This window comes from Ranitomeya imitator, chromosome 9, assembly GCF_032444005.1.
Source record: "Ranitomeya imitator isolate aRanImi1 chromosome 9, aRanImi1.pri, whole genome shotgun sequence".
Taxonomy (NCBI): domain Eukaryota; kingdom Metazoa; phylum Chordata; class Amphibia; order Anura; family Dendrobatidae; genus Ranitomeya; species Ranitomeya imitator.
In genome coordinates this window covers 133,931,837-133,958,189 of record NC_091290.1, presented here as the reverse complement: position 1 = coordinate 133,958,189, position 26,353 = coordinate 133,931,837, and the positions used below count along the sequence as shown (strand labels likewise).

Sequence of the window (26,353 nt, the reverse complement as noted above, 5' to 3'; positions counted from 1 at the left end):
ATGTACACAGTGACTGCACCAGCAGAATAGTGAGTGCAGCTCTGGAGTATAATGCAGGATGTAACTCAGGATCAGTAATGTAATGTATGCACACAGTGACTGCACCAGCAGAATAGTGAGTGCAGCTTTGGGGTATAATACAGGATATAACTAAGGATCAGTAATGTAATGTATGCACACAGTGACTGCACCAGCAGAATAGTGAGTGCAGCTCTGGAGTATAATGCAGGATGTAACTCAGGATCAGTAATGTAATGTATGTACACAGTGACTGCACCAGCAGAATAGTGAGTGCAGCTCTACAGTATAATACAGGATGTAACTCAGGGTCAGTAATGTAATGTATGTACACAGTGACTGCACCAGCAGAATAGTGAGTGCAGCTCTGGAGTATAACACAGGATGTAACTCAGGATCAGTAATGTAATGTATGTACACAGTGACTGCACCAGCAGAATAGTGAGTGCAGCTCTGGAGTATAATACAGGATGTAACTCAGGGTCAGTAATGCAATGTATGTACACAGTGACTGCACCAGCAGAATAGTGAGTGCAGCTCTGGAGTATAATACAGGATGTTATAACCAAAAGAAGGGAAAGGACGGCACTAGAGCAAATATGAAATCCGACAGGCAGGACTGATGGCGGACAAATGAAAATCAGGCTTCACGAGTGCTTGTGGGCTGTGGTGCTCTGCATACTAAAGTAGAACTAAAAGTCCATAATAGCCGAAATAGAGAAAATATGCGGCACTCACCCCAATGTAGCAGTGGGAATCGTGAAATTTATTGGAGAAAATGAAATAAATACATCCGTCAGGACATCAGGTACACAGGAGGGTGCGGTATTGGAGTGTGGACGACGGCCGTTTCGCACACAATGGTGCTTCGACGGGTGACTGCACCAGCAGAATAGTGAGTGCAGCTCTAGAGTATAATACAGGATGTAACTCAGGATCAGTAATGTAATGTATGTACACAGTGAATGCACCAGCAGAATAGTGAGTGCAGCTCTAGAGTATAATACAGGATCAGTACAGGATCAGTAATCATTACACAGCTGACTCTGTAGCTTTTTCTAAACGCCTACTATCAGCATGCCCAAACTGTTGGTAGTTGTAGGTTTGCAATAGGAGCCTAGGAAAACCTTAGAAATGTGCTCCTGTGACACGCATTTACTACATATCAGAAGATTGTTCTTAACTGGAATTACCCTTTAAATCAATTGAAGAATAAGAATTGTCTTTGATATCACTATGTTGCATTAACCCCTTGTAGAATGGCTGCACAGCCACCCAAGGGTTAAAGTACAGTATGAGGAGCCAAGCCACTTTCCAAAGCCAACCAAGTATTTAAGGAATGCAGGGGATGATGGTAGGCCAACAAAACGCTAAAGATTAACAATGCAGCATGCCCGCCCTTACAGTTCCTTCACATACATACGCTGACAATCTGAGGGCAGCATTAACGACATACATGTTAAACAGTAACCTGGGCAAGAAGGGAGCACCGATATGATGGGAATGGAGGCATTCGATGTCAGCGGCTTGTCTTGTGATGAATTATGGTATTTTTAAATGTGGGGAATTGTGCCGGGATACAGACATACGTGCACGCACGAGCTGCAGGCGGCATCAGGTTCCCTGGGCATATTCATGAGTGATGGCACAGATGCCAGCCTTGTCCACAATGTAATCCACACCGGCATCATCAGTAGGAAAATCGCAGCCCTTATGTCTGTCACCATGTGTATAAAACTATTTCCAAAACATGCAAAGTCTCGGTTACACAACAAAGCAGCACGGTAAAGGAGGGCCCCGGGTTCCTTAACCCCCTCTATGCCCCCCTTGAGTTCTTGTCTAAAAATATCCTTAATTTTGCACAGGGGATTTGCTCGGTTTACAGATTTCCCTATCCGTTCTCAACATAGGAAGCCAAGAAAGCACGACCTCCACTGCTGTAATCGGCTGTACGGGTTTATGTCAATGAATTGCCGATTCTTACTAGAAGGCCTAAACAATGGCCAACCTGTGGGATCAGTTTTAAAGCGGTTCTCTGCTTTGTGCAGTCCTTGACAGCTAGCAGATCGTGACATGACCTACTCGGATATTCAGCCATCAGTGGTGCTCTGTGCTCATTTTACCCACAGCACCACCAGAGGGAAACATTAGGAATCACACATGATCCATTTACATCAATAGGACAGTTCAGGTCCTCCAGGGAGAGACACTCTTTGTAGCAGCTCCTTACTATGGCAAGCGATGAGGGTCCTGAGCAGACATTCAGGTGTCAATAGATGAAAGCGCTATCTGAAAATGGCCACCAAGGCCATGGCTCCTGTTAAAAGTTGAGTTGGGTGTGCTGGCTGTCGGCCCTCCACCAATCTGACTGATCCTAACTTTTACCCGGACAAGCCTTTAAAATGTTGTCTCCATACACAGACTATATAATTGGTTATGGAGGGGTGTCCTGAATCCCCATGAAGGAAAAAATATCGAAGGAAATTAGGATAGGGCTGCTCGATGTTAGCATGCCCAATCCTTTTGTTTTCATAGGAAACACAGTTGTATGGCTTAGTATACATGTGTGTTATGATCTGGTGGCCTAGGAGCAGCATGAGACATACTCTGGAGAAGGTGGTACCTGTACTGACCGCAAACCCTGAACTTAGCAGCGCAACTAGAAGTAGCCGTGGGGGGTACCCAACACTCCCTAGACCCCTCGACACAGCCTAAGAACTAACTTCCCCTAAAGACAGAAACGGGAAAACTATCTTGCCTCAGAGAAAATCCCCAAAGGATAGACAGCCCCCCACAAATATTGACTGTGAGAGGAGAGGGAAAGGACATACGCAGACATGAAATCAGGATTTAGCATAGGAGGCCATTCTAGCTAAAAAGAAAGAATAGGACAGAGTACTATGCGGTCAGTATCAAAACACTAGAAAATATCCACCACAGAAAATACAAAACACCACATCTGACTAAAGACATGGAGGGTATATCTGCATCTCCAGAGACACAGCTAGGCTGCAAAAAATCCTTCACAGACAAAGCTGGACAAGACAAAAACATGAAAATGCACAGAACTATAAGATCCACAGCAGGTGGACAGCAAAGTCAAAGCCAGAACTTATCTTTGTTGAAATGAACAGCAAAACAGAAGAGACGAGGAATGGATGTGAATCCTCCAAAAACAATGGACAACTGGCACTGACTAAAGGATAAAGCAGGACTAAATAGCCCAGCCCAAATTGCAAAAAATGGATACACCTGATAAATGCTGCGATCCAAAGACAGCACCACTACCACTCATAACCACCGGAGGGAGCCCAAGAGCAGAATTCACAACACATGTGTATGCTTAGGTCCGGAGGAATAGCTGTTAGATAGGAGGTATAGGGGCAGCTAAAGACAATCCCTTACTACATGCCCTATAAGAGAATAGGGTCATTATAAAGGAAGAATCATTTCCAATGATGAAGTACATGGTTAATTCCCAGGCCAAAGTTGAAATATTCCTTTTAATCATATTAAACAAGGCATGGCTACAATACTGTAGAAACTTTTTAGCTCATGAGACACTTGACCTGTAAAATCATAAACAGGACCAAATATAATTAGGGGTGCTGGAAGAATTTTTTTGAGAACATCGACTGCCTAAAGTTGGTCCAGCCTTGCGCTCAATCAGATCAGTCCATCAGGTTCTGGGACTGGCTTCCATCATACAAGAGTCTATGGGGATTTGCCATTCCCGGCCTTGAACGAGAAGGAATTAAGACTACACAGTCATAACCGAGTAAACACGACGCATCACATAAATCCGGCTTACTCAAACAGACAATTTTCTCACAAAAGAACAGTATTTTCAGGGCTGAAACCTAAGTAAACTTGTGTATGTGGCACATGGCCAGTAGCGAGCTCTGCTCAAAATGTGAATGGCCGCTTTCATCTTCGTGAAAAACATCCCTCCGCTGCATAGATCACAGATCTCACCCAGAACTAGTCCTCAGGGATTTAAAGGTCCCTTACTGGCATCTCAGCAGTTAATAAGACGATACACCCAGGCCATGTGGAGCTCCAATACGTGCTCATCTACGACAATGGTCTGCTTGAGAGGTCACAAGTCACCACGGCGAAACCACGTCACCGGCGAAACTACTTCAAGATCTCAGGGATCGATTCACCCAGCCCTGGAAGGAGCAGCGGACCTGGCAAGAGAGGACAATTATTTTAACCCTTACATAGACAAGCTGTCACATCAGTCCTACTCCAGGGATTGGAGTATGGGGTTGCATAACGTACAGTAGTCTTTATTCCAGGTACAGTAACAAAGGACACTGCACCCGTGGTTTAACCATTGATAAAACAGTGGCTGTACAGCTCATCAGCACCATTGTGTCACAGAGGAAGGACTCATTCTCCACACTGGTGACAGCTCAGGATTTCATCAGGTACAATCTCAAAGGCACAAATAAAATCTTACACCTTGAACGGACAAATTTATTTTAAAAGTTTGGCCAGTTAGAAACACTGAGTCTGGCAAAATAGGCCAACTCTTTATGATCTGAGGATTATTTTGAGAGGTCAATCAGAAGCTACAACTTCTCGTCTGACACAAAGTGACAAAAAACTATAATTACAGAATCCCAGACGGACTTATCATAGGAAAAATGTGTTCCTATTTCCTGACACAAGAGAGCGCTTTTCAGAACTATAAATAGTGTGATAAAAATAAGGGGTCTTTTATTTTTAAATTGACCCTAATGCTACATGTGCACAGATGCTGGATTAATTCATCTGGAATGGAAACGTAATGATCAAGGAACTACAGTGTCAGCTAGTACTGCAAAGCACAATGCTTAAAAAGTAACTGTTTACATAAAATTTAGGATTAACTTTCAACTTTTGACACATTGGTGTCCTGCTGCTTCCTAACATTGAGCAGTGCATTAAACAGGTTTATAAAATGCATTGCTGTAATCTGCAATCACTATTCTTGCATCCTGTATTATACTCCAGAGCTGCACTCACTATTCTGCTGGTGCAGTCACTGTGTACATACATTACATTACTGACCCCGAGTTACATCCTGTATATTATTATATATTATGCAGTCACTGTGTACATACATTACATTAATGATCCTGAGTTACATCCTGTATTATACCCTAGAGCTGCACTCACTATTCTGCTGGTGCAGTCACTGTGTACATACATTACATTACTGATCCTGAGTTACATCCTGTATTATACCCCAGAGCTGCAATCACTATTCTGCTGGTGCAGTCACTGTGTACATACATTACTGACCCAGAGTTACATCCTGTATATTATTATATATTATGCAGTCACTGTGTACATACATTACATTACTGACCCCGAGTTACATCCTATATTATACTCCAGAGCTGCACTCTCTAATATGCCGATACATTCCTTGACTTGCACCCCTAAGGTGCACTCACACTTTTGTAATCTTCAGAAATGATATATTGCAGTATTCCCTGCTAGTTCAGTCTCTGGAGTGTTTGCGCTAACGAGATGCATTATAGGAAGTATATGATAAACTATTTTCCTTGGATTATTGTAGCTCTTTTACCCTATGTGTTGATTATTTCCAATAACAAAGAGCAGAACTATGAATACAGCTCTTGACCATAATAAAAGTTGTAACTCAGGACCAAGAGGCAAAGTACTGGCATATTATATCTCACCATCATTGCTTTGCCGTTGCTCTGGATTTTTATTCTTTTATACAGTTAGGTCCATATATATTTGGACAGAGACAACATTTTTCTAATTTTGGTTATAGACATTACCACAATGAATTTTAAACAAAACAATTCAGATGCAGTTGAAGTTCAGACTTTCAGCTTTCATTTGAGGGTATCCACATTAAAATTGGATGAAGGGTTTAGGAGTTTCAGCTCCTTAACATGTGCCACCCTGTTTTAAAAGGGACCAAAAGTAATTGGACAGATTCAAGAATTTAAAAAAAAATATTCATTTTTAGTACTTGGTTGAATACCCTTTGTTGGCAATGACTGCCTGAAGTCTTGAACTCATGGACATCACCAGACGCTGTGTTTCCTCCTTTTTGATGCTCTGCCAGGCCTTCACTGCGGTGGTTTGCAGTTGCTGTTTGTTTGTGGGCCTTTCTGTCTGAAGTTTAGTCTTTAACAAGTGCTCAATTGGGTTGAGATCAGGTGACTGACTTGGCCATTCAAGAATATTCCACTTCTTTGCTTTAATAAACTCCTGGGTTGCTTTGGCTTTATGTTTTGGGCCATGGTCCATCTGTAGTATGAAACGACTACCAATCAGTTTGGCTGCATTTGGCTGGATCTGAGCACACAGTATGTCTCTGAATACCACAGAATAAATTCGGCTGCTTCTGTCCTGTCACATCATCAATAAACACTAGTGACCCAGTGACACTGGCAGCCATGCATGCCCAAGCCATCACACTGCCTCCGCCGTCTTTTACAGATGATGTGGTATGCTTTGGATCATGAGCTGTACCACACCTTCGCCATGCTTTTCTCTTTCCATCATTCTGGTAGAGGTTGATCTTGGTTTCATCTGTCCAAAGAATGTTCTTCCAGAACTGTGCTGGCTTTTTTAGATGCTTTTTAGCAAAGTCCAGTCTAGCCTTTTTATTCTTGATGCTTATGAGTGGCTTGCACCGTGCAGTGAACCCTCTGTAGTTACTTTCATGCAGTCTTCTCTTTATGATAGATTTGGATATTGATACGCCGACCTCCTGGTGAGTGTTGGTCACTTGGTTGGCTGTTGTGAAGGGGTTTCTCTTCACCATGGAGATTATTCTGCGATCATCCACCACTGTTGTCTTCCGTGGGCGCCCAGGTCTTTTTGCATTGATGAGTTCACCAGTGCTTCCTTTCTTTCTCAGGATGTACCAAACTGTAGATTTTGCCACTCCTAATATTGTAGCAATTTCTCGGAAGGTTTTTTTCTGTTTTCGCAGCGTAAGGGTGGCTTGTTTCACCTGCATGGAGAGCTCCGTTGACCGCATGTTTACTTCACAGCAAAACCTTCCAAATGCAGCACCACACCTCAAATCAACTCCAGACCTTTTATCTGCTTAATTGAGAATGACGTAAAGAAGGGATTGCCCACACCTGTTCATGAAATAGCCTTGGAGTCAATTGTCCAATTACTTTTGGTCCCTTTAAAAACAGGGTGGCACATGTTAAGGAACTGAAACTCCAAAACCCTTCATCCAATTTTAATGTGGATACCCTCAAATGAAAGCTGAAAGTCTGAACTTCAACTGAATCTGAATTGTTTTGTTTAAAATTCATTGTGATAATGTCTATAACCAAAATTAGAAAAATGTTGTCTCTGTCCAAATATATATGGACCTAACTGTATGTGTTGTCCCTACTGGTAATGAACGGGGTTAAAGTGCACCAGGTCTGGTCCTCCGGATCCCTCATTTACCGCCCTCTCCGGAGCCTTGTGGGCCTCGGCGCTCGGTAATAACCTCGACGCTGGAGACTGCATTTTTCTAGGCTGCTAAGATACTTTGGAGTATAAACCTACGTCAGCCCGGCTTATAGCGGAGCCTGTGATCTGCGAGGAAAGCCTGGGGCTGGATTAATGCCATGCAAAGACTAATGCAATTCAACTGAGCCCTGCGACACGAAAATTGTCAGAGGAACTTCACTTTTTTTTTTTTCCTGCCCCCCAATTCCCCTGCTGTCTTGACATGACGAACGGACACAATGCATCTGTACATAAAAATAACTCAGGCCATAGTTTTGGCATCTACGTGAATGGACCTGCCAAGGGTTTCAGAAAGCTGGCACCATTTCTGCAACCAAATTTTGTCACTTCCAAGGGAAACCACTCGATACAGTCCTTTCCGTGACCTCACATATCAGAGTCACGTTACTATGCGAGATCAAAACCGATCTGAACTCTTTACAAAGTGTCACGGAAAAGCAGAAGATGCTGGATGCAAGTCCTGGGAAGGAGGGTATGTGGGCCAGGCGGGTGATCTGCATTGTTAGGCTCACGATTTCCTCCTGAGCCCTCCGGAGCTGTAACTCCTCCTCGCGCAAAATCAAGGGCGACTGTGCAGAGTGAATGACCTTGACGAGGCAGGCCAGGTCCCATGGTAACAGATAGGCATGCGTGCGCTACGTACCCCGGCCACCTGAAACACCTGTTTATCTGATGGGGCAGAAGGAAAACCATTATAGAGAAGAAACGTCTCACTGGACATATCAGGAAATTCAACGTGTTTATACAAATTGAGCAAAATTATCAGATGATTGATATGAATCACCACGAGACTGGTAATCAACGAAGTATAGGTTTCCCTTTAAATGTTGGAAAATTGCACCACTGGCAGTTCTCTACTATTCCTCTATCCAGCAAAGGATAAACAAAGATGTAACAAAGATGTAAACAACTGACCCAGATCTATAGGGTGCGGTGGCGGTGCTGCGCTTCCGTGCAAAGTGTCTCCCACAATGAGCCGATGGGGGCACGATTAGGACACAAAATTGAGTGTCAATTAAACATCGATATGGGCAGAAGTTCAGCACCTTTGGATATAATATGATGGCATTTTGCTAAGATATGCACTTTGCAATCAATGAAAATACAACAGCGATGCTGAGAATTAAATGGCTGCAGCACTGGATTAAAGTTCCCTTTGTACATCACATCAGATGGTAGCTCAGTCGGTCCTCATACAGAGCTAGCCTTTCATTCTTAGGACCACTAGGGGTCCCTCTAGTTAGGTGTCACTTGTTAAAAATGGGAACACCCGTTTGGCCAACAGCTTACATTTTCTAGACGTGGCAGCGCGTGTCTGAGCAGAGGGCGCCATTCTCTTGCACGGGGTCCAGCTGCAGTTATCTGCAACGATATGCAGACGTGGAAAGTGCCTTAAATTAAGTGCTTTAAATATAGACACATCTGTTACTGGTGAACACATTTTTTGGATTATTTTCCACTCATGTCAATAATTGCCGTCCCACTAAGAAAAGCAAATAGGTTCCGCAAATGACCAGAAAGATGCCTCGGAGATGCCGCTGCTTCCTAGAGATGTGGTTGGCGTCATACGCTTAGTCCCAGGCACATTCCTGGGTTATATTATGAAATACTGACTGGCTGGCTTCCATTATTTGTAAGTGACTGGTGCCAGTCTGCTAACATGCAAGTACCTGTCCCATTTATTATTTCATCATCTGGTCTATGACATGAGCACTTGCTTAATGAGCGTCATATTAGAAAGCATGGGAAGCATTATCAATGGATATATCTGCCCTGACCTCATATAAACAAGAAAGACCCAGAGTACATCTCCATCCTCCTCTTTTGTCTTATAGGCAATGCTCCATCGGAAAAATATCCAAATCAGCTCTCACCTAGAAGTGCCACCTTTAGCTACCACCAATAGGTGGCACCATCAAGATAGCATTCTTCCCTTTTATTAGGTAGGCACAGACTTGGTGCCTCTGATGGCAATTTGTGGGTTAGAAGGAGCATCTCAGATCTGACAGGTGACTCTTAAAATCAGTTTGGTGGCCAATTTGACTTTCTTGGCCAAACAATAAAAATTTCATTTGATAGAAATTATTGCAAATTTTTAGGCACGTTGGCCACAGGGTTTCTGGGATGTCCAGATCTGTTTTGGACATGGTCATAGGAGCCATAGCGGCCATTCCTGGTGGTCACCCAGCAGTAGATTAGGGTTTTTTTGCATGGGCCAATGCATAGTGTGTGGGGAGGATCAGTCTGCATATCGAATGTACGGCAGCAAACATCCTTTCCTACAGATTCTAATTAGATCTCATTTTTGCATTACAAAACTTTGGTGATTTCATCAGCATATAAGATGACATGGACGAGACTACCCGGCCCAAGATCACGTCTATCATCAGGGCATCTACTAGGGATATTCCAGGAAGGCCCAGCATACGGCCCCCACATGGATTGTCACCCAGCTTTTCTACTTATGACAAAAGCAGCATTGAAAGAAACCGAACCTATTCTAAAACACGAGTTTATAGATGTTTATATTCACGAGTTTATAGCCCCTCATTAGGGAATTTCCCGGGCATCTCTTCATTTATAGGACCCATTTCCATTTGTGACACACAATGTCCACTGACTTTTGAATTCACGTACAGAAACGATCAAAGGTTAGAGATGACATCTGTTCGCTGGCGGTCCCAGCAGCAGGAGCCCCTGTGATATTAGTTTGGGGACCCTTCTTATACAAAGGGATTGTTCTATCCGTCATGATGCTGCTCTCTCTTCTGAGACCCATTACAGGCTCTATAGAAAGCCTACTGTCTCAGAAAAGAGCGCCCTACTCCAAGATCCTACCCCAATATGTAGTAGGTTTAATAATAATATTAACAAACGCCTCCAATTAGAAATCTAATAGTTTTTCTGATTTGCTATGTCTTTTTCCTCATGTGCAGGACTTTAGGTATCCATGGTTACAACCACTGATACAATTAGTTAGCTAGTTGATAGTGGTCGTAACTACGGATACCTAAGGTCCTGCAATGCCTGCACATGACGAAAGAGACCGTGAATCAGAAAAACTATACTACATTTCTAACTAGAGGCATTTGATATTATTATTATTATTATTATTATTATCATCATCATTATTATACCTACTACATAATGCGATGGGATCTGGGGAGATGGGAAGACCCCTTTAAAAAAAAAAAAAAACCGCTCCTGGTCCTTTGTTATACTGAACACTACAGATATCAACACGTGGACTCTCTCCGATCTTAAAAGTGCAATTAGTGCTGAACAAAACATGTGACAGTGTCCAGATTGAGGGGCAACTTGTATCTACTGTTCTCTGTTATCAGCCATTTTAATCTAGGTAGATGCAGATTGTTGCGTTGTTCAATAGGAACGCTAGAAATATCCTCTTTATCTGACCTTGCCCCTAAGCAGATATAGCTGTATACCCACCATGTGACTGTCAGCGGCAGCTTTGTCTATAAGCTCCTGACCTTAGGGTCAGCGCTCGTTTAACAGGCAGGAATGGATCAATTAATCTCCTCATTCGACTACATTAGATGCATATACAGTAGTGATCAAACCTGCTCATTTTCCAGCAAGGATAAAAAGGAGCTTTATAGTTATACATAGGAAGGCATGACGAGCAGGACGCCTATATGAGCATCTGTGCTCACATCCCGTCCTGTGCAGGGCACTAGCAGCAAATTAGAGGATTTTTCCATAGCTCAGTGCCTCTCCGGCTGCTGGGCAACTACAACTCCCATCAACGTAGCAATGTACAAATGGAATTATGGATATATGGATATCTGCTCCGATATCTTACAGCTTAAATCCAGCACATACTGCTTTCTCACTAACAGTTATAAAGAAGTCTACCTAGAATATTTTATTGCTTGTCCTCGGGGACGAGTCAGATGTCTTATAGGTGACAGGTTAGGAAAAAAAAAAAAAAATGAAGAATTTTATTTACACTTAACAAGTTAATGTCGTACTACCCAGAAACTAGCCGAGCAAGTCTCCTGTCATGTGAAAGCAGGCCGTGTCTAGGGGGTGAAAACTTATGCAATGACCTCGGCTTATATCCACATGCAAGACTACAACTACCAGCATAACATGACAGCCGCCGCCGGGCATGCTGGGAGTTATATTTGTGCATCGGGTTGCAGACTACTGATATAGATATAATGAATAATAATAATATTAATAAATAATCATACACTTATCCCAATAGATTTGGAAATATGAGTCTATTGGGAACATAGAGAGTAAGCTCTTGAGAACAGAGACCGATTATGACGTAGGCAATAGGCCTCAAGTATGCTGCAGACAGAGAAATATAAAAAGGTCATGATGGGAATCAAAATAATCTTCCGCCTCTGGTCTTCCAGCTCTAAATTCCCTTGGGAGTTGTAGTACCAGCATGATAGGAAACTCATAAAACTTTGTTTTGCTGCAGAAAATAAACTTGTCTAGTGACGTCACCATAAAACAACAAGTGATTTATAACTCTGCGTTGTGACATTCCTCTGTTACTCCTCCTGGAAATGTCGGAATAAAATGACTTGCGGTGGTGCGCCCCTTCATAGCGAGACACAGGCAGCCCCCATTAGACACGGTCACCGTGCGCAGACACGTGTCCCCTCCCCCCCCAACAAGTAACACCCAGCTGTTCACACCTCCAGCTTTTATTTCCATTTTTAATGATCCGTTTAGGGAGCATAAAAATCGAAATAAGAGCTCGGCCGCGGCACCCATTCCTTACAAAGACGTCCCTCCTTCTGTCCACTGTCTGTTTTGGAACAAAAAAAAAAAAGCGGCTAGAACTTTTTAATGTCAAAAAAAAAAAAAAGGGCCATGCATTATTAAAATGTATAAAAAAATAAAAAAATATACATATTAAAATCTATAGCAAACGGATCATAAGGGATGACACCGTTGTTTCTTAGCGCTGCAAGTGTCCATAAAAAAAAAAAAGTTTTAATTCAGGACAGAACGAAAATGGAAATTAGACAATTTAATTTTTTTTTTTATGACATTTTCGGGTCCATTTGACATTTTTTTTTTTTTTTAAAATACCGGATGAAAAACTGGAGGAATAGCAGAGGGACAGCACGGACGGACACAACCCTCTAAGGACAATGTGAGGACAGGTGAACGGTCCTCGCGTCACTCACCGGGACCGATATCTAGAATAAAACTCTGGTGCTGAGACTTGTGGTTCTGCAGGAGAAGACGTGGGGCTGGGCGCCATTGGGGGCACAACGTATATATCGCAACATGTCGCCATTGAGCCTTGTGACGTGAATGGGCCTCCGGTCAGGGAATATCCAGCCCAGGGTGTTATATGGGGGGCAGGGACTGGATATAAGGCTGCAGTGTACCACAATGACCAGCAGCAGCCGAAATCCCACACCTAAGCAAGTTACCATGGCAACCAGCCCAAAAGAAAGGGCCTCCGATATCCCAGAATCCTCCGCGGCAACCAAAGTCAGGCGCAACAGCCGGAGGTCCCCTCTCCCCACCTCAGCCTCCCCCGGGCCCCGCTCACCTCTAGAGTACAGGGATTTCGGCGACTCAAGGTCAAGGTCGGCGCTGAGCAGCGAGATAAAGTCGGAGGGCATGGCCGCCCGGGCCAGCAGGAGCTGCGCGGATAAACTCGTTAAGTCCCGGGGTCCGCTCCGGTCTGCTCGCACACTGACAGGAACCGACGGCACGCCCCCCCTACTGACAGTCCACTGCGCAAGCGCGGGGCGGGGCCTTTGTGCCGAGAGACCGTTCCGAGGAGCTGGGCGGAGTTTTAAGTGTTACTAAGGGGACGGAGTAGAAGAGCCAACACGGTTAGTGACGGTAACTAAGGGCGGAGCTGATGCGTGACATGCGCTCACCGATGATGACGCGTTTCCGGCCCCTCCTCCTAGGAGTGACGTAGTCAGCAGAAGGTTTTGTCAGCATGTGCGGCTCACAGAAAGGTGATTGGCTGTGAGTCTATCGCTTATTAGCCAATGAGACGACGGGATGCAACAAGTGCCAGTCAGAGCGACGAGAAGCACGTGATCGTTACGTCACTGCATAGAATAGCATTACCTTACACAGTAGTATTGTCCCTGCCTGCCCTGACGTCATCACCACCTGTCTGTGTCATATCCATCATCTAGTGCCATCATATCAGTCCTTCATCTGTCTCATCTCCTGTCACTATCATTATCTATCTGTCTAATATTAAAAGGAGGCAGCACAGCAGCTTGTAAAGGTGAAAAATGCTATTTAATGGTCTATAATGGCGACAATTCGGCTCCAACTGTTCTCGAGATTTTATCAAGGAAAGATAGTTGAACAAATTATTAAGCAGCATGTATGTAAGTACTTAGATAAGAATATAGTAATTAACCAGAGCCAGCGTGGGTTTGTAGCAAACATGTCATGCCAGAATAATGTAATTTCCTTTTGTGATGGACTCACCGACTGGGTGGATTGGAGAAATGCGGTAGATATACTATATCTCGACTTCAGCAAAGCGTTTGATAAAGTATCCAATACTCTACTTATTGAAGAAACTAGATGGTAGTCCGATTCTAACGCATCGGGTATTTTAGAATATGCATGTTCACGTAGTATATTGCCCAGCCACGTAGTATATTGCCCAGCCACGTAGTATATTGCCCAGTCACGTAGTATATTGCCCAGCCACGTAATATATTGCCCAGCCACGTTGTATATTGCCTAACCACGTAGTATATTGCCCAGTGACGTAGTATATTGCCCAGTCACGTATATTGCCCAGCGACGTAGTATATTGCCTAGCCACGTAGTATATTGCCGTCACGTAGTATATTGGCCAGTCACGTAGTATATTGCACAGTGACGTAGTATATTGCCCAGCCACGTAGTATATTGCACAGCGACGTAGTATATTGCCCAGCCACGTAGTATATTGCCCAGTGTCGTAGTATATTGCCCAGTCACATACTATATTGCACAGCGACGTAGTATATTGCACAGCGACGTAGTATATTGCCCAGCCACGTAGTATATTGCCCAGTGTCGTAGTATATTGCCCAGTCACATACTATATTGCACAGCGACGTAGTATATTGCACAGCAACGTAGTATATTGCACAGCGACGTAGTATACAGCACAGAGCCTCGTAGTACGGTATATTGCACAGTGACGTAGTATATTGGCCAGTCACGTAGTATATTGCACAGTGACGTAGTATATTGGCCAGTCACGTAGTATATTGCACAGCTATGTAGTATATTGCCCAGCCACGTATGTCACAGGTTAAAAAATAAACATACTCACCTTTGGATCCGAGGGTCCCTTATAGCGCGCGGCTGCCGCCATCTTCCGTTCTCAGGATGCATTGTGAAATTACCCAGATGACTTAGCGGTCTCGCAAGGCCGCTAAGTCTTCTAGGTAATTTCGCAATGCATCGCCGGGAACGGAAGATGGCGGCCGGCTCTGCAGACAACGGAGAGTTTGAATAGCAGGTTTTTTGTTTTTTTATTATTTTGAATATTACATTTTTTACTATTGATGCCGCATAGGCAGCATCAATAGTAAAAAGTTGGGGACACACAGGGTTAATAGCGGCGGTAACCGCCGGCATTAACCCTGTGTTAGCGGTGGCTGAAGGGGAGTATGCGGGCGCCGGGCATTGACTGCGGGGAGTAAGGAGGGGCCATTTTGTTCCGGACTGTGCCTGTCGCTGATTGGTCGTAGCTGTTTTGCCGCGACCAATCAGCGACTTGGATTTCCTCGACAGTCAGAGGCCGCGACCAATGAATATCCGTGACAGAAAGAAGGAAAGACAGAAAGACGGAAGTGACCCTTAGACAATTATATAGTTGATGTCCAAGTATGGGATTGACAAGGCTTACAATTAGGTGGGTTCGTAGCTGGCTCAGTGATCGTACTCAGTGGTGGTAAATGGTTGCACATCCAATTGGAAGAGTGTTTCAAGTGGGGAACTACAAGGCTCTGTCCTGGCCCCAGTGGTGGTCAACATTTTTATAAATGATCTAGATAAGGGAAAGGAAGGTATCCTAATCAAATTTGCAGATGATGCAAAGCTAGGAGGGATAGCTAACACTAGAGACAACAGAGAAAGGATTCAGAGGGAACTAGATAAGCTTGAACAATGGCCAGCGACTAAAGGCCCCGTCACACATAGCGACGCTTGAGCGATTCCGACAACGATACGACCTGTCAGGGATCGCTCAAGCGTCGCTATGTGGTCGCTGGTGAGATGTCACACAGTGCGATCTCCCCAACGACGCAGCAGCGATGCGGCGAACTGTAGCGACCTGTAGAACGATGCTATTTCATGATGATTCAATGGGACGTCCTGTCAACGAGGTCGTTGGTAAGGTGTCAAACACAGCGATGTGTGCTACCCAGCGGGACCTCAACGATCAAAAAATGGCCCAGGCCATTCCGACACGACCAGCGATCTCACAGCAGGGGCCTGGTCGCTGCTACATGTCACACATAACGAGATCGCTACTGAGATCGCTGTTGCGTCACAAAACTTGTGACTCAGCAGCGATCTCGCTAGCGATCTCGCTGTGTGTGACGGGGGCTTTAGAATGGTATTTAACATCTACATCTGGGCAAGAAAAATGAAATTTACATCTATAGAATGGGAGGAATAGAACTAAGTAATAGCACGTGTGGAAAAGACTTGGGTATACTAATAGATCACAGACTGCACAGGAGTCAACAGTGTGATGCAGCAGCAAAAAAGGCAAACACCCTTCTAAGCTGTATTAAGAGAAGCATAGTCTAGATCACGTGAAGTAATTATCCCCTTCAACTCCTCCTTGGTCAGGCCTCATCTGGAATACTGTGTCCAGTTCTGGACACCACATTATAAAAAGACATTAGAATAACAGGAGCAAGTTCAGGATGGGGAGCTTTTCTATCTATCTATAATAACTTAAGAAAATTTGGCAGCACTACCCAAAAAAAAAAAAAACAGGTGCAATAAAACCTGTAAAAAGTGATGTCCAAACCTCCAAAATAGAAAATCAGAAAAAAAAACAGGCAGCCCTCCAAAAATCAAAGTGAAACACCGTGGATTTACTGATCCATTAACTGCTAATGGATCAGTAAAGCCACAGTGTTTCACTTTGATTTTTGGAGGGCTGCCTGTTTTTTATCTATCCAGGGGCAATCATAGTTAGAAGAGCGCCCCTGTGCAGGACCGGTATGTGGGCTCCTTACAGTCCAATAGTGAATACACCCATTTATGTCCTGCTGTGGAGGTGGTAGTGGCCCCCTTACCTCTTGGGCCCCTCTGTGGATGCGCAGTATGAAGCAATGGAATCTCCACCCCTATGTCTGTCTTGCATCTTTCTTTATCATCATTTTCCATCCATCTGTCAATCTATACCATATTTATCTTTTAATATCCAACTTTCATTATCCATCTGTTTTCTAGCTCATATTTATCTAACATCTGTTTACTCAGCCATATTGCATTTCATGATATATACAATACAGATCAAAAGTTTGGACACACCTCATTTAAAGATTTTTCTGTATTTTCATGACTATGAAAATTGTACATTCACACTGAAGGCATCAAAACTATGAATTAACACATGTGGAATTATATACTTAACAAAAAAGTGTGAAACAACTGAAATTATGTCTTATATTCTAATATTATAAATATATATATATTATATAATATATATTCTATAGCCACCTTTTGCTTTGATGACTGCTTTGCACACTCTTGGCATTCTCTTGATTAGCTTCAAGAGGTAGTTTCCGGGAATGGTTTTCACGTCACAGGTGTGCCCTGTCAGGTTTAATAAGTGGGATTTCTTGCCTCATAAATGGGGTTGGGACCATCAGTTGTGTTGAGCAGAAGTCTGGTGGATACACAGCTGATAGTCCTACTGAATAGACTGTTAGAATTTGTATTATGGCAAGAAAAAAGCAGCTAAGTAAAGAAAAACGAGTGGCCATCATTACTTAAGAAATGAAGGTCAGTCAGTCTGAAAAATTGGGAAAACGTTGAAAGTGTCCCCAAGTGCAGTGGCAAAAACCATCAAGTGCTACAAAGAAAGTGGCTCACATGAGGACCGCCCCAGGAAAGGAAGACCAAGAGTCACCTCTGCTTCTGAGGATAAGTTTATTCGAGTCACCAGCCTCAGAAATCGCAGGTTAACAGCAGCTCAGATTAGAGACCAGGTCAATGCCACACAGAGTTCTAGCAGCAGACACATCTCTACAACAACTGTTAAGAGGAGACTTTGTGCAGCAGGCCTTCATGGTAAAATAGCTGCTAGGAAACCACTGCTAAGGACAGGCAACAAGCAGAAGAGACTTGTTTGGGCTAAAGAACACAAGTAATGAAAATCAGACCAAAGCACAGATTTCCACTGGTCTAATGAGTCTACATGCCTGGTTCCCACCGTGAAGCATGGAGGAGGAGGTGTGATGGTGTGGGGGTGCTTTGCTGGTCACACTGTTGGGCATTTATTCAAAATTGAAGGCATACTGAACCAGCATGGCTACCACAGCATCTTGCAGCGCAATGCTATTCCATCTGGTTTGCGTTTAGTTGGGCCATCATATTTTTCAACAGGACAATGACCCCAAACATACCTCCAGGCTGTGTAAGGGCTATTTGACCAAGAAGGATAGTGATGGGGTGCTACGCCAGATGACCTGGCCTCCACAGTCACCAGACCTGAACCCAATCGAGATGGTTTGGGGTGAGCTGGACCGAAGAGTGAAGGCAAAAGGACCAACAAGTGCTAAGCATCTCTGGGAACTCCTTCAAGGTTGTTGGAAGACCATTCCCGGTGACTACCTCTTGAAGCTCATCAAGAGAATGCCAAGAGTGTGCAAAGTAGTCATCAAAGCAAAAGGTGGCTTTGAAGAACCTAGAATATAAGACATAATTTCAGTAGTTTCACACTTTTTTGTTAAGTATATAATTCCACATGTGTTAATTCATAGTTTTGATGCCTTCAGTGTGAATGTACAGAAAAATCTCATACTTGTGCACACAAGTTAATCACACGGTGACATGAGGACGGGACCTGACTGTGCAGAATACTGCCATGCCATGAATTCCCTGTTCTCCGTCATGTTTGACTGAGGCAGGGTGTACTCACTTGTTTGCACATTAGATCACCACTTTGAAGTTCCAGTCACCTCTCTGATTAGCCCCTTTGTTACAGTATTGTCAGCATGTATCCTATAGGTTAGTGATGCCTGGACTTTGGTAGGACTGGTCAGTGCTTACATTTTAACCCCTTTCTGCCAGCTGACGGAATAGTACGTCAACTGGCAGATCCCCTGCTTTGAGGTGGGCTCCGGCGGTGAGCCCACCTCAAAGCCGCGACATGTCAGCTGTTTTGTACAGCTGACATGTGCACGCAATGAGCGCGAGTGGAATCGCGATCTGCCCGCGCCCATTAACTAGTTAAATGCCGCCGTCAAGCGCTGACAGCGGCATTTAACTAGCGCTCCCGGCCGCGCGGCCGGAGTTACTCGCACTGCTGACCCCCGTCACATGATCGGGGGTCAGCAGTGCATCGCCATAACAACCAGAGGTCTCCTTGAGACCTCTATGGTTGTTGATGGCCGATTGCTTTGAGCGCCACCCTGTGGTCGGCGTTCAAAGCAACCCTGCATTTCTGCTACATAGAGGTGATCTGTACTTCACCTCTATGTAGCAGAGGCTATTGAAGCATGCCAAAATTTAAAAAAAAAAATGATTAAAAATATAAAAAAAATAAAAAATATATAAAATATATAAAAGTTCAAATCACCCCCCTTTCAAAATAAAACAATAAAAAAAAATCAAACATACACATATTTGGTATCGCCGCGTTCAGAATTGCCCGATCTATCAATAAAAACAAAGGATTAACCTGACCGCTAAATGACGTAGCGAGAAAAAAAAAATCAAAACGCCAAAATTACATTTTTTGGTCGCTGCGACATTGCATTAAAATGCAATAACGGGCGATCAAAAGAACTTATCTACACCAAAATGGTATCATTAAAAACGCCAGCTCAGCATGCAATAAATAAGCCCTCACCTGACCCCAGATCACGAAAATTGGAGACGCTACGGGTATCGGAAAATCGCGCAAATGTTTTTTTTTAGCAAAATTTGGAATTTTTTTTCACCACTTAGATAAAAAATAACCTAGACATGTTTGGTGTCTATGAACTCGTAATGACCTGGAGAATCATAATGGCAGTTTTAGCATTTAGTGAACCTAGCAAAAAAGCCAAACAAAAAACTAGTGTGAGATTGCACTTTTTTTGCAATTTCATCACACTTGGAATTTTTTTCCCGTTTTCTGTTACATGGCATGGTAAAACCAATGGTATCGTTAAAAGTACATCTCGTCCCGCAAAAAATAAGCCCTCACATGGCCATATTGACGGAAAAACAAAAAAGTTATGGCTCTGGGAAGGAGGGGAGCAAAAAACTTAAATGAAAAAGCGGAAAAAACTCCACGGGTGAAGGGGTTAAAGGTCACTTTTTGGAGGAATATTGCCTCCTCGTGCATTTTATAGGTGTAGCAACCAATCCATTATAGTAAATAGCGCTAATTGTCTATACTTACCAGACATGTCACTTATTATATTGCTCTATTAACATCACAACCTGTAATTACACATGCTAAAATAGTCAGATCAGAAAGCTGGCAAGTATCGCTGCCCGCCCCGATGATAGGGTGCCATACCCATTCTTCATGGCTGCCACATCTGGCCAAAATCACAAACATGGGGGGCTAATGGGTTCACGGTATTAAAGGTAACAGCCATGCAGACCATGCAATGGTCACCAGATGCAGTGTGAGACTCCAGAATGAAAGTTATGGCTTTTAGCAGACAAGTGAGTACAGGGGTTGTTCTTTCAGAATCTGTTGATGACCTTTCCTCAGGATAATAATAATAATCTTTATTTTTATATAGCGCTAACATATTCCGCAGCGCTTTACAGTTTGCACACATTATCATCGCTGTCCCAGATGGGGCTTGGTAATCAATATCAGATTGGGGGGGGTTCCAATATCTGGCACCCCCAGGCTCTGCTTTTATAATCACCAGTGTGGTGTAAATTCATGACCACAACTTTATTGAGTTCAGTGGTGCATGTATGTGACCAATGTACCATTCACTTCTATGGGTCTATGGGAGCAGTAATACACGTGTTACCACTAGAGTTGCACGGCCCAGGCCATTGGCCACAATAGTGATCACCCCTTATCTGACGGCATCCATGGCGCCTCTTGATCTAGTGATCACTGCACCATTCAATGCTCATGCTCCATGCACTTCTATGGGAGCCCATGTGTGATTCACACCTATAAGTCTATGGGAGCAGTCATCTGCATCCGTGACCACACCATAGCCAGTTAATAAAGCGGTACAGACACATGCGAACTAGGATTCTATTCACACGGGACAAAAGACCTCCATTTTAGTGATTGATGTAGATCCCATCGGTCGGACCCCCAGTCATAGCTTGCCGGACCCAGTGCATGACTCCAGGTCACTGTACATGCTGACAGTTTCTAACATCGTGATGTTTCATGTACAAACATTGTGTCCTGCTACCCTACTGTGGGGGTCCGTCGCACACAGGTTGTCATTGAAAAGCAAGGACAAGTGTAGTAAAGTGTATTATGGTGAAAATATAAAGATCCAAGGATTTGTAGGCGCCCCTGGGCAAACTTTACTTAAAGAAAATAACTTTAAAAAAAAGGTACAGGTAAAACAAGAATGTTGTACACCTGCAGGAAATTCTACAGACCAGTACGACAAATACTAACCCCATACTGTGTCCAAATAATACCACGTATGTCTCCCAAAGAGTGGAACCGTATAGTGCTGAAACAATGTCACCGTACAGTGCCCAAATGTGGCATCATTCAGTGCGCAGGTTATAGAATTAGGCACTTTTCCAAAATATACTGTATACTTTGCCAAAAATAATGAAAGCACGCATTGGCAAAAACAATACCGCCATATACTGCCAGATCATAGAACAGGGCCATTTCCTAATAATACTCCACAAAGTGCGAAAAATATTAAGGCCACGCAGAAAGTGATCTAGCGTGGCATCAAGCAGTGCCCCAATAACAGAGCTGAACTTCTGCGCAGGACATGAGTGACAACGCCATCGTAGCCGTTCTCAGGGTGTATGTACCAAGTGATCGTAGCCCGTGAATAGGATTGTTGGGGAGCCCACCCTGAAAAGGTATAATCCAGCATGCATCAGGAAGACAAGCGAGCTTGATGAAGACACAGGTTATATGGATTGACTTGTGCTTTCAGCTCCGGCATGCATAATTCAGCTGCTTCTTGCAAGAAATGCAAAATTAATGAATGCTCGTGTGATCTGGACACTAGTCGGTAAGTGATCCGACATGAGTGTCCTTCTGACTTTCTTCTCGCTGCACAGAAGCTCTCAGTCAGGTTTACAAGGTGCAATAATGGTCATAAAAGTGATTATTTTGGCGCTACATCCCCATTGCTGTTGGCCAAACGTCTTGGATAGCCTAAAAGTAGGGAAAAATGTAACCAGTGCGCCACTTCCATCATTCCAAGAATCGTTAGATGTCAGATCCCCGACTTTATGTATCTGGTAAAAAATCTCACATTTTTCATGTGATATTAACTTGCTACCTGGAAACCGTCAGCATGCAGGATGCGTCAGAGCCCACGGGGCAAGTCCATGCTTAGAAAAAAAGAACAAATGGAAGGGAACGTCTGGTTTAGGAAACCGATTTTCAAATACCCCGTTAAGAAATTTTGTTATATAAGGGGGGAGTGGGGTCCCGTAGTCATGACCATCGTCTATTAATCAACCAGACAATTGACTACCAAGACTTCACTTGCTCTAGTGAATCTGGAAAATCCGAGCATTATGGAAAAAGCTCATTCATTTTTTTTAAAAAATGTGTAATGCTGATTTTATCCTGCGGGGGCGCTGCAGGTAAATTTAACACTTGTGAATGAATCTCCCTCCAGATCACAGCTTATCGGAGCAGTAAGAAATGACATTCAGATGGTTGTACGCAATCAAGAGGTCAATAACTAATGTTGGGTGTATAAGGGCACTGCCAACCGTAAATATAACCCGGCTGCGCCCAGTTTACCCATCAACAACAAACAGATGAGATAATATAAAATGTCGTTGTATAAAAGCAGCACAAGTCACGTAAAGTCATTGATGCCAAGTGATAACCGTCTATCAGATTCTGACAGTGGGTTTACCTCCCGACATTTCATCATAGGGTTGAGTTTCGGCTTATATCTTGTCAGCAGACTTAAAGGGGTTGTCCACCTTTTTTTTACTTAAATGCTTATATTTGAGGTTAAAAATAATTTTTTTTTGCAATTTGGTTTCATTAAAAATGTTGCAATTTTTGCCTTTTATAGCTTCTGGGTTCCATTGCTCACTGCAGAATGAGTTAAATGAGAATCCCTCAGTGAGCTTATTCGCTTTATCATCTGTCTATTTCGGAGCTCCTCTCAGCTGATTTATGACCACAAACCAGATCAAAGTGGAAAGTGAAGGGAAACAAAAATTAAATGCCAAAGGGTGCAACATTTTTAATTGAATCCGATAGCAAAAATGTTTTACGTGGATAACCCCTTTAATCACGAGCCATAGTCCTGTACAGATGTCATCTACTGGTCTGAACATTTCATAGGCAGGCTTCTGTCAGGGGTACAGGGCATTCTGCAGGTGCAGTCTCCAGCAGTGGGTCAGGCTCCTTCTCATATTATGGGGTGTCGTATACTTCGCTATTAGCAGATAATTAATTGCAGCTCTTCCAGGAATAACAACCTGCTGGTCCAGTTTCCTGGTACTGTACATCCTGAAATCAGAGTATATGATTGCCCTTGTGATTACAGTTTGTTCTGTATTTGACCTTGGGTCAGTGACTAACAAACCTCTTCTAGTGGGGAGACTCCTGAAAAATACTAATGATCCATATATGTTATCCTGAGATACCTCCTGTATCATACTCCAGAGCTGCACTCACTATTCTGCTGGTGCAGTCACTGTGTACATACACTACATTACTGATCCTGCGTTACATGCTGTATTATACTCCAGAGCTGAACTCACTATTCTGCTGGTGCAGTCACTGTGTACATACATTACATTACTGATCCTGAGTTACATCCTGTATTATACCCCAGAGCTGCACTCACTATTCTGCTGGTGCAGTCACTGTGTACATACATTACATTACTGATCCTGAGTTACATCCTGTATTATACTCCAGAGCTGCACTCACTATTTTGCTGGTGCAGTCACTGTGTACATACATTACATTACTGATCCTGAGTCACCTCCTGTATTATACCCCAGAGCTGCACTCACTATTCTGCTGGTGCAGTCAGTGTACATACATTACATTACTGATCCTGAGTCACCTCCTGTATTATACCCCAGAGCTGCACTCACTATTCTGCTGGTGCAGTCACTGTCTACATACATTACATTACTGATCCTGAGTTACATCCTGTATTATACTCCAGAGCTGCACTCACTATTCTGCTGGTGCAGTCACTGAGTACATACATTATATTACTGATCCTGAGTTACATCCTGTATTATACCCCAGAGCTGCACTCACTATTCTGCTGGTGCAGTCACTGTCTACATACATTACATTACTGATCCTGAGTTACATCCTGTATTATACTCCAGAGCTGCACTCACTATTCTGCTGGTGCAGTCACTGAGTACATACATTATATTACTGATCCTGAGTTACATCCTGTATTATACTCCAGAGCTGCACTCACTATTCTGCTGGTGCAGTCACTGTGTACATACATTACATTACTGATCCTGAGTGACATCCTGTATTATACCCCAGAGCTGCACTCACTATTCTGCTGGTGCAGTCACTGTGTACATACATTACATTACTGATCCTGAGTTACATCCTGTATTATACCCCAGAGCTGCACTCACTATTCTGCTGGTGCAGTCACTGTGTATATACATTACATTACTGATCCTGAGTGACATCCTGTATTATACCCCAGAGCTGCACTCACTATTCTGCTGGTGCAGTCACTGTGTACATACATTACATTACTGATCCGGAGTTACATCCTGTATTATACTCCAGAGCTGCACTCACTATTCTGCTGGTGCAGTCACTGTGTATATACATTACATTACTGATCCTGAGTGACATCCTGTATTATACCCCAGAGCTGCACTCACTATTCTGCTGGTGCAGTCACTGTGTACATACATTACATTACTGATCCTGAGTTACATCCTGTATTATACTCCAGAGCTGCACTCACTATTCTGCTGGTGCAGTCACTGTGTACATACATTACATTACTGATCCTGAGTTACATCCTGTATTATACTCCAGAGCTGCACTCACTATTCTGCTGGTGCAGTCACTGTGTATATACATTACATTACTGATCCTGAGTTACCTCCTGTATTATACTCCAGAGCTGCACTCACTATTCTGCTGGTGCAGTCACTGTGTACATACATTACATTACTGATCCTGAGTTACATCCTATATTATACCCCAGAGCTGCACTCACTATTCTGCTGGTGCAGTCACTGTGTACATACATTACATTACTGATCCTGAGTTACCTCCTGTATTATACCCCAGAGCTGCACTCACTATTCTGCTGGTGCAGTCACTGTGTACATACATTACATTACTGATCCTGAGTTACATCCTGAATTATTTAAATGATTATTTAAAGGGATTTTTTTTCAAGGAGTTTTTCTTTTTCAAGAGTTTTTAAAACTTTTTTTTTTCTGAAACCTTTTGATCAGCCAGTGTCTAGTTTGGATCCACTTCAAATATGTGACATTCACTTTCTTTTCTTTTTCCACCGGGTGTTTTTTTTTTTTAAAGTAGAGCTGAAAAAAATGCTCAAATATGAGAAGCAAAAGTGGTTTTACAATAGAAATTTATAGGAAGATATTTTTAAGTATTTTTGTTTTTAATCGGACCCGCTAGTCAAAAAAAACTGTGTGCACATAGCCTTAGAAGCAATAATTAATAAATGAGATTAGCACATTTTTTGCATCCATTAATTAGTTGATACTTTTTATGTTATTCTTCAAGTTTCTGCCCAAACGTTACATTTCCTTAACTTTTTCTTACCTCTCCTTCTTGCTCCGGGAACAAAACCACCGTATCGCCATCGAGTTGCCAGCCGCGGAGCAGTAAAGAGGTCTTCAGAAAGGGAGCGCATAACGCTGCTGGGTCTCGGACCGCCTGCCGCTTGTCAGCCCCTCTAGGTGAGAGCAACGCTTATAGGAATCAATAAGAGTCTTTATGTTTTCCTTGAAATCCAAGAACAGCAGCCCCTTCAGCTTCTCACGGAGAGTCCTGATCGGTTCGGCTATTTTGGCATGGGCACAGTAGCACTGTGTTAGACCCGCGCTGCCCCCTCTATATGGACAGGGTCATTTCTTTGTGTCCCCCCAGGTTACACAGGAGCGCACTGCAGCTTATCAGTCCAGAGCTATGATCATTAAAAAGAATACCTCCTTGCTTCTCTGCCTAAACCTGTCTGGCAGCTCTCAGGCTGTGTCTTTCCAAGTTAACAGGTTGATCCTTCCACCTTTTGTCTTTGCTAAAAAAAATTAACCCCTTGCACATCGTTTTTAGCGAGCCCTGGATGGCCGATAGCTGGTACCACATCGTCGGCAGAGCTTCTGGTCCATCATGGTCTGGGCTGATATTGAGATGTGAAAACTACTTAGATAAATAAACATTTTTAGTGTTGCAGTAAATGAATAAGATGTAGACAGATAA

The 26,353-nt window shown here is 43.3% G+C and overlaps 1 protein-coding gene across 9 annotated transcripts in view; it reads right to left on the bottom strand.

The window, feature by feature from the left end:
- NFAT5 (nuclear factor of activated T cells 5) overlaps positions 1-26,095 on the bottom strand; it is an 80,172-nt gene extending 54,077 nt beyond the window's left edge. For 4 of the 9 annotated variants that reach the window (XM_069739087.1, XM_069739088.1, XM_069739090.1 and 1 more), the window contains exon 1: positions 4,030-4,147. Coding sequence is in view for 5 of the 9 variants with exons in the window: in XM_069739082.1 (XP_069595183.1) it covers positions 25,697-25,787 (91 nt within the window). In the remaining 4 variants the exon portion in view is untranslated. Of the gene's footprint in view, positions 1-4,029; positions 4,148-13,078; positions 13,261-25,696 lie in introns of those variants that run through there. The other 5 variants (XM_069739082.1, XM_069739085.1, XM_069739083.1 and 2 more) reach the window with 3 other exon arrangements.
- Positions 26,096-26,353: the final 258 nt, after the last annotated feature.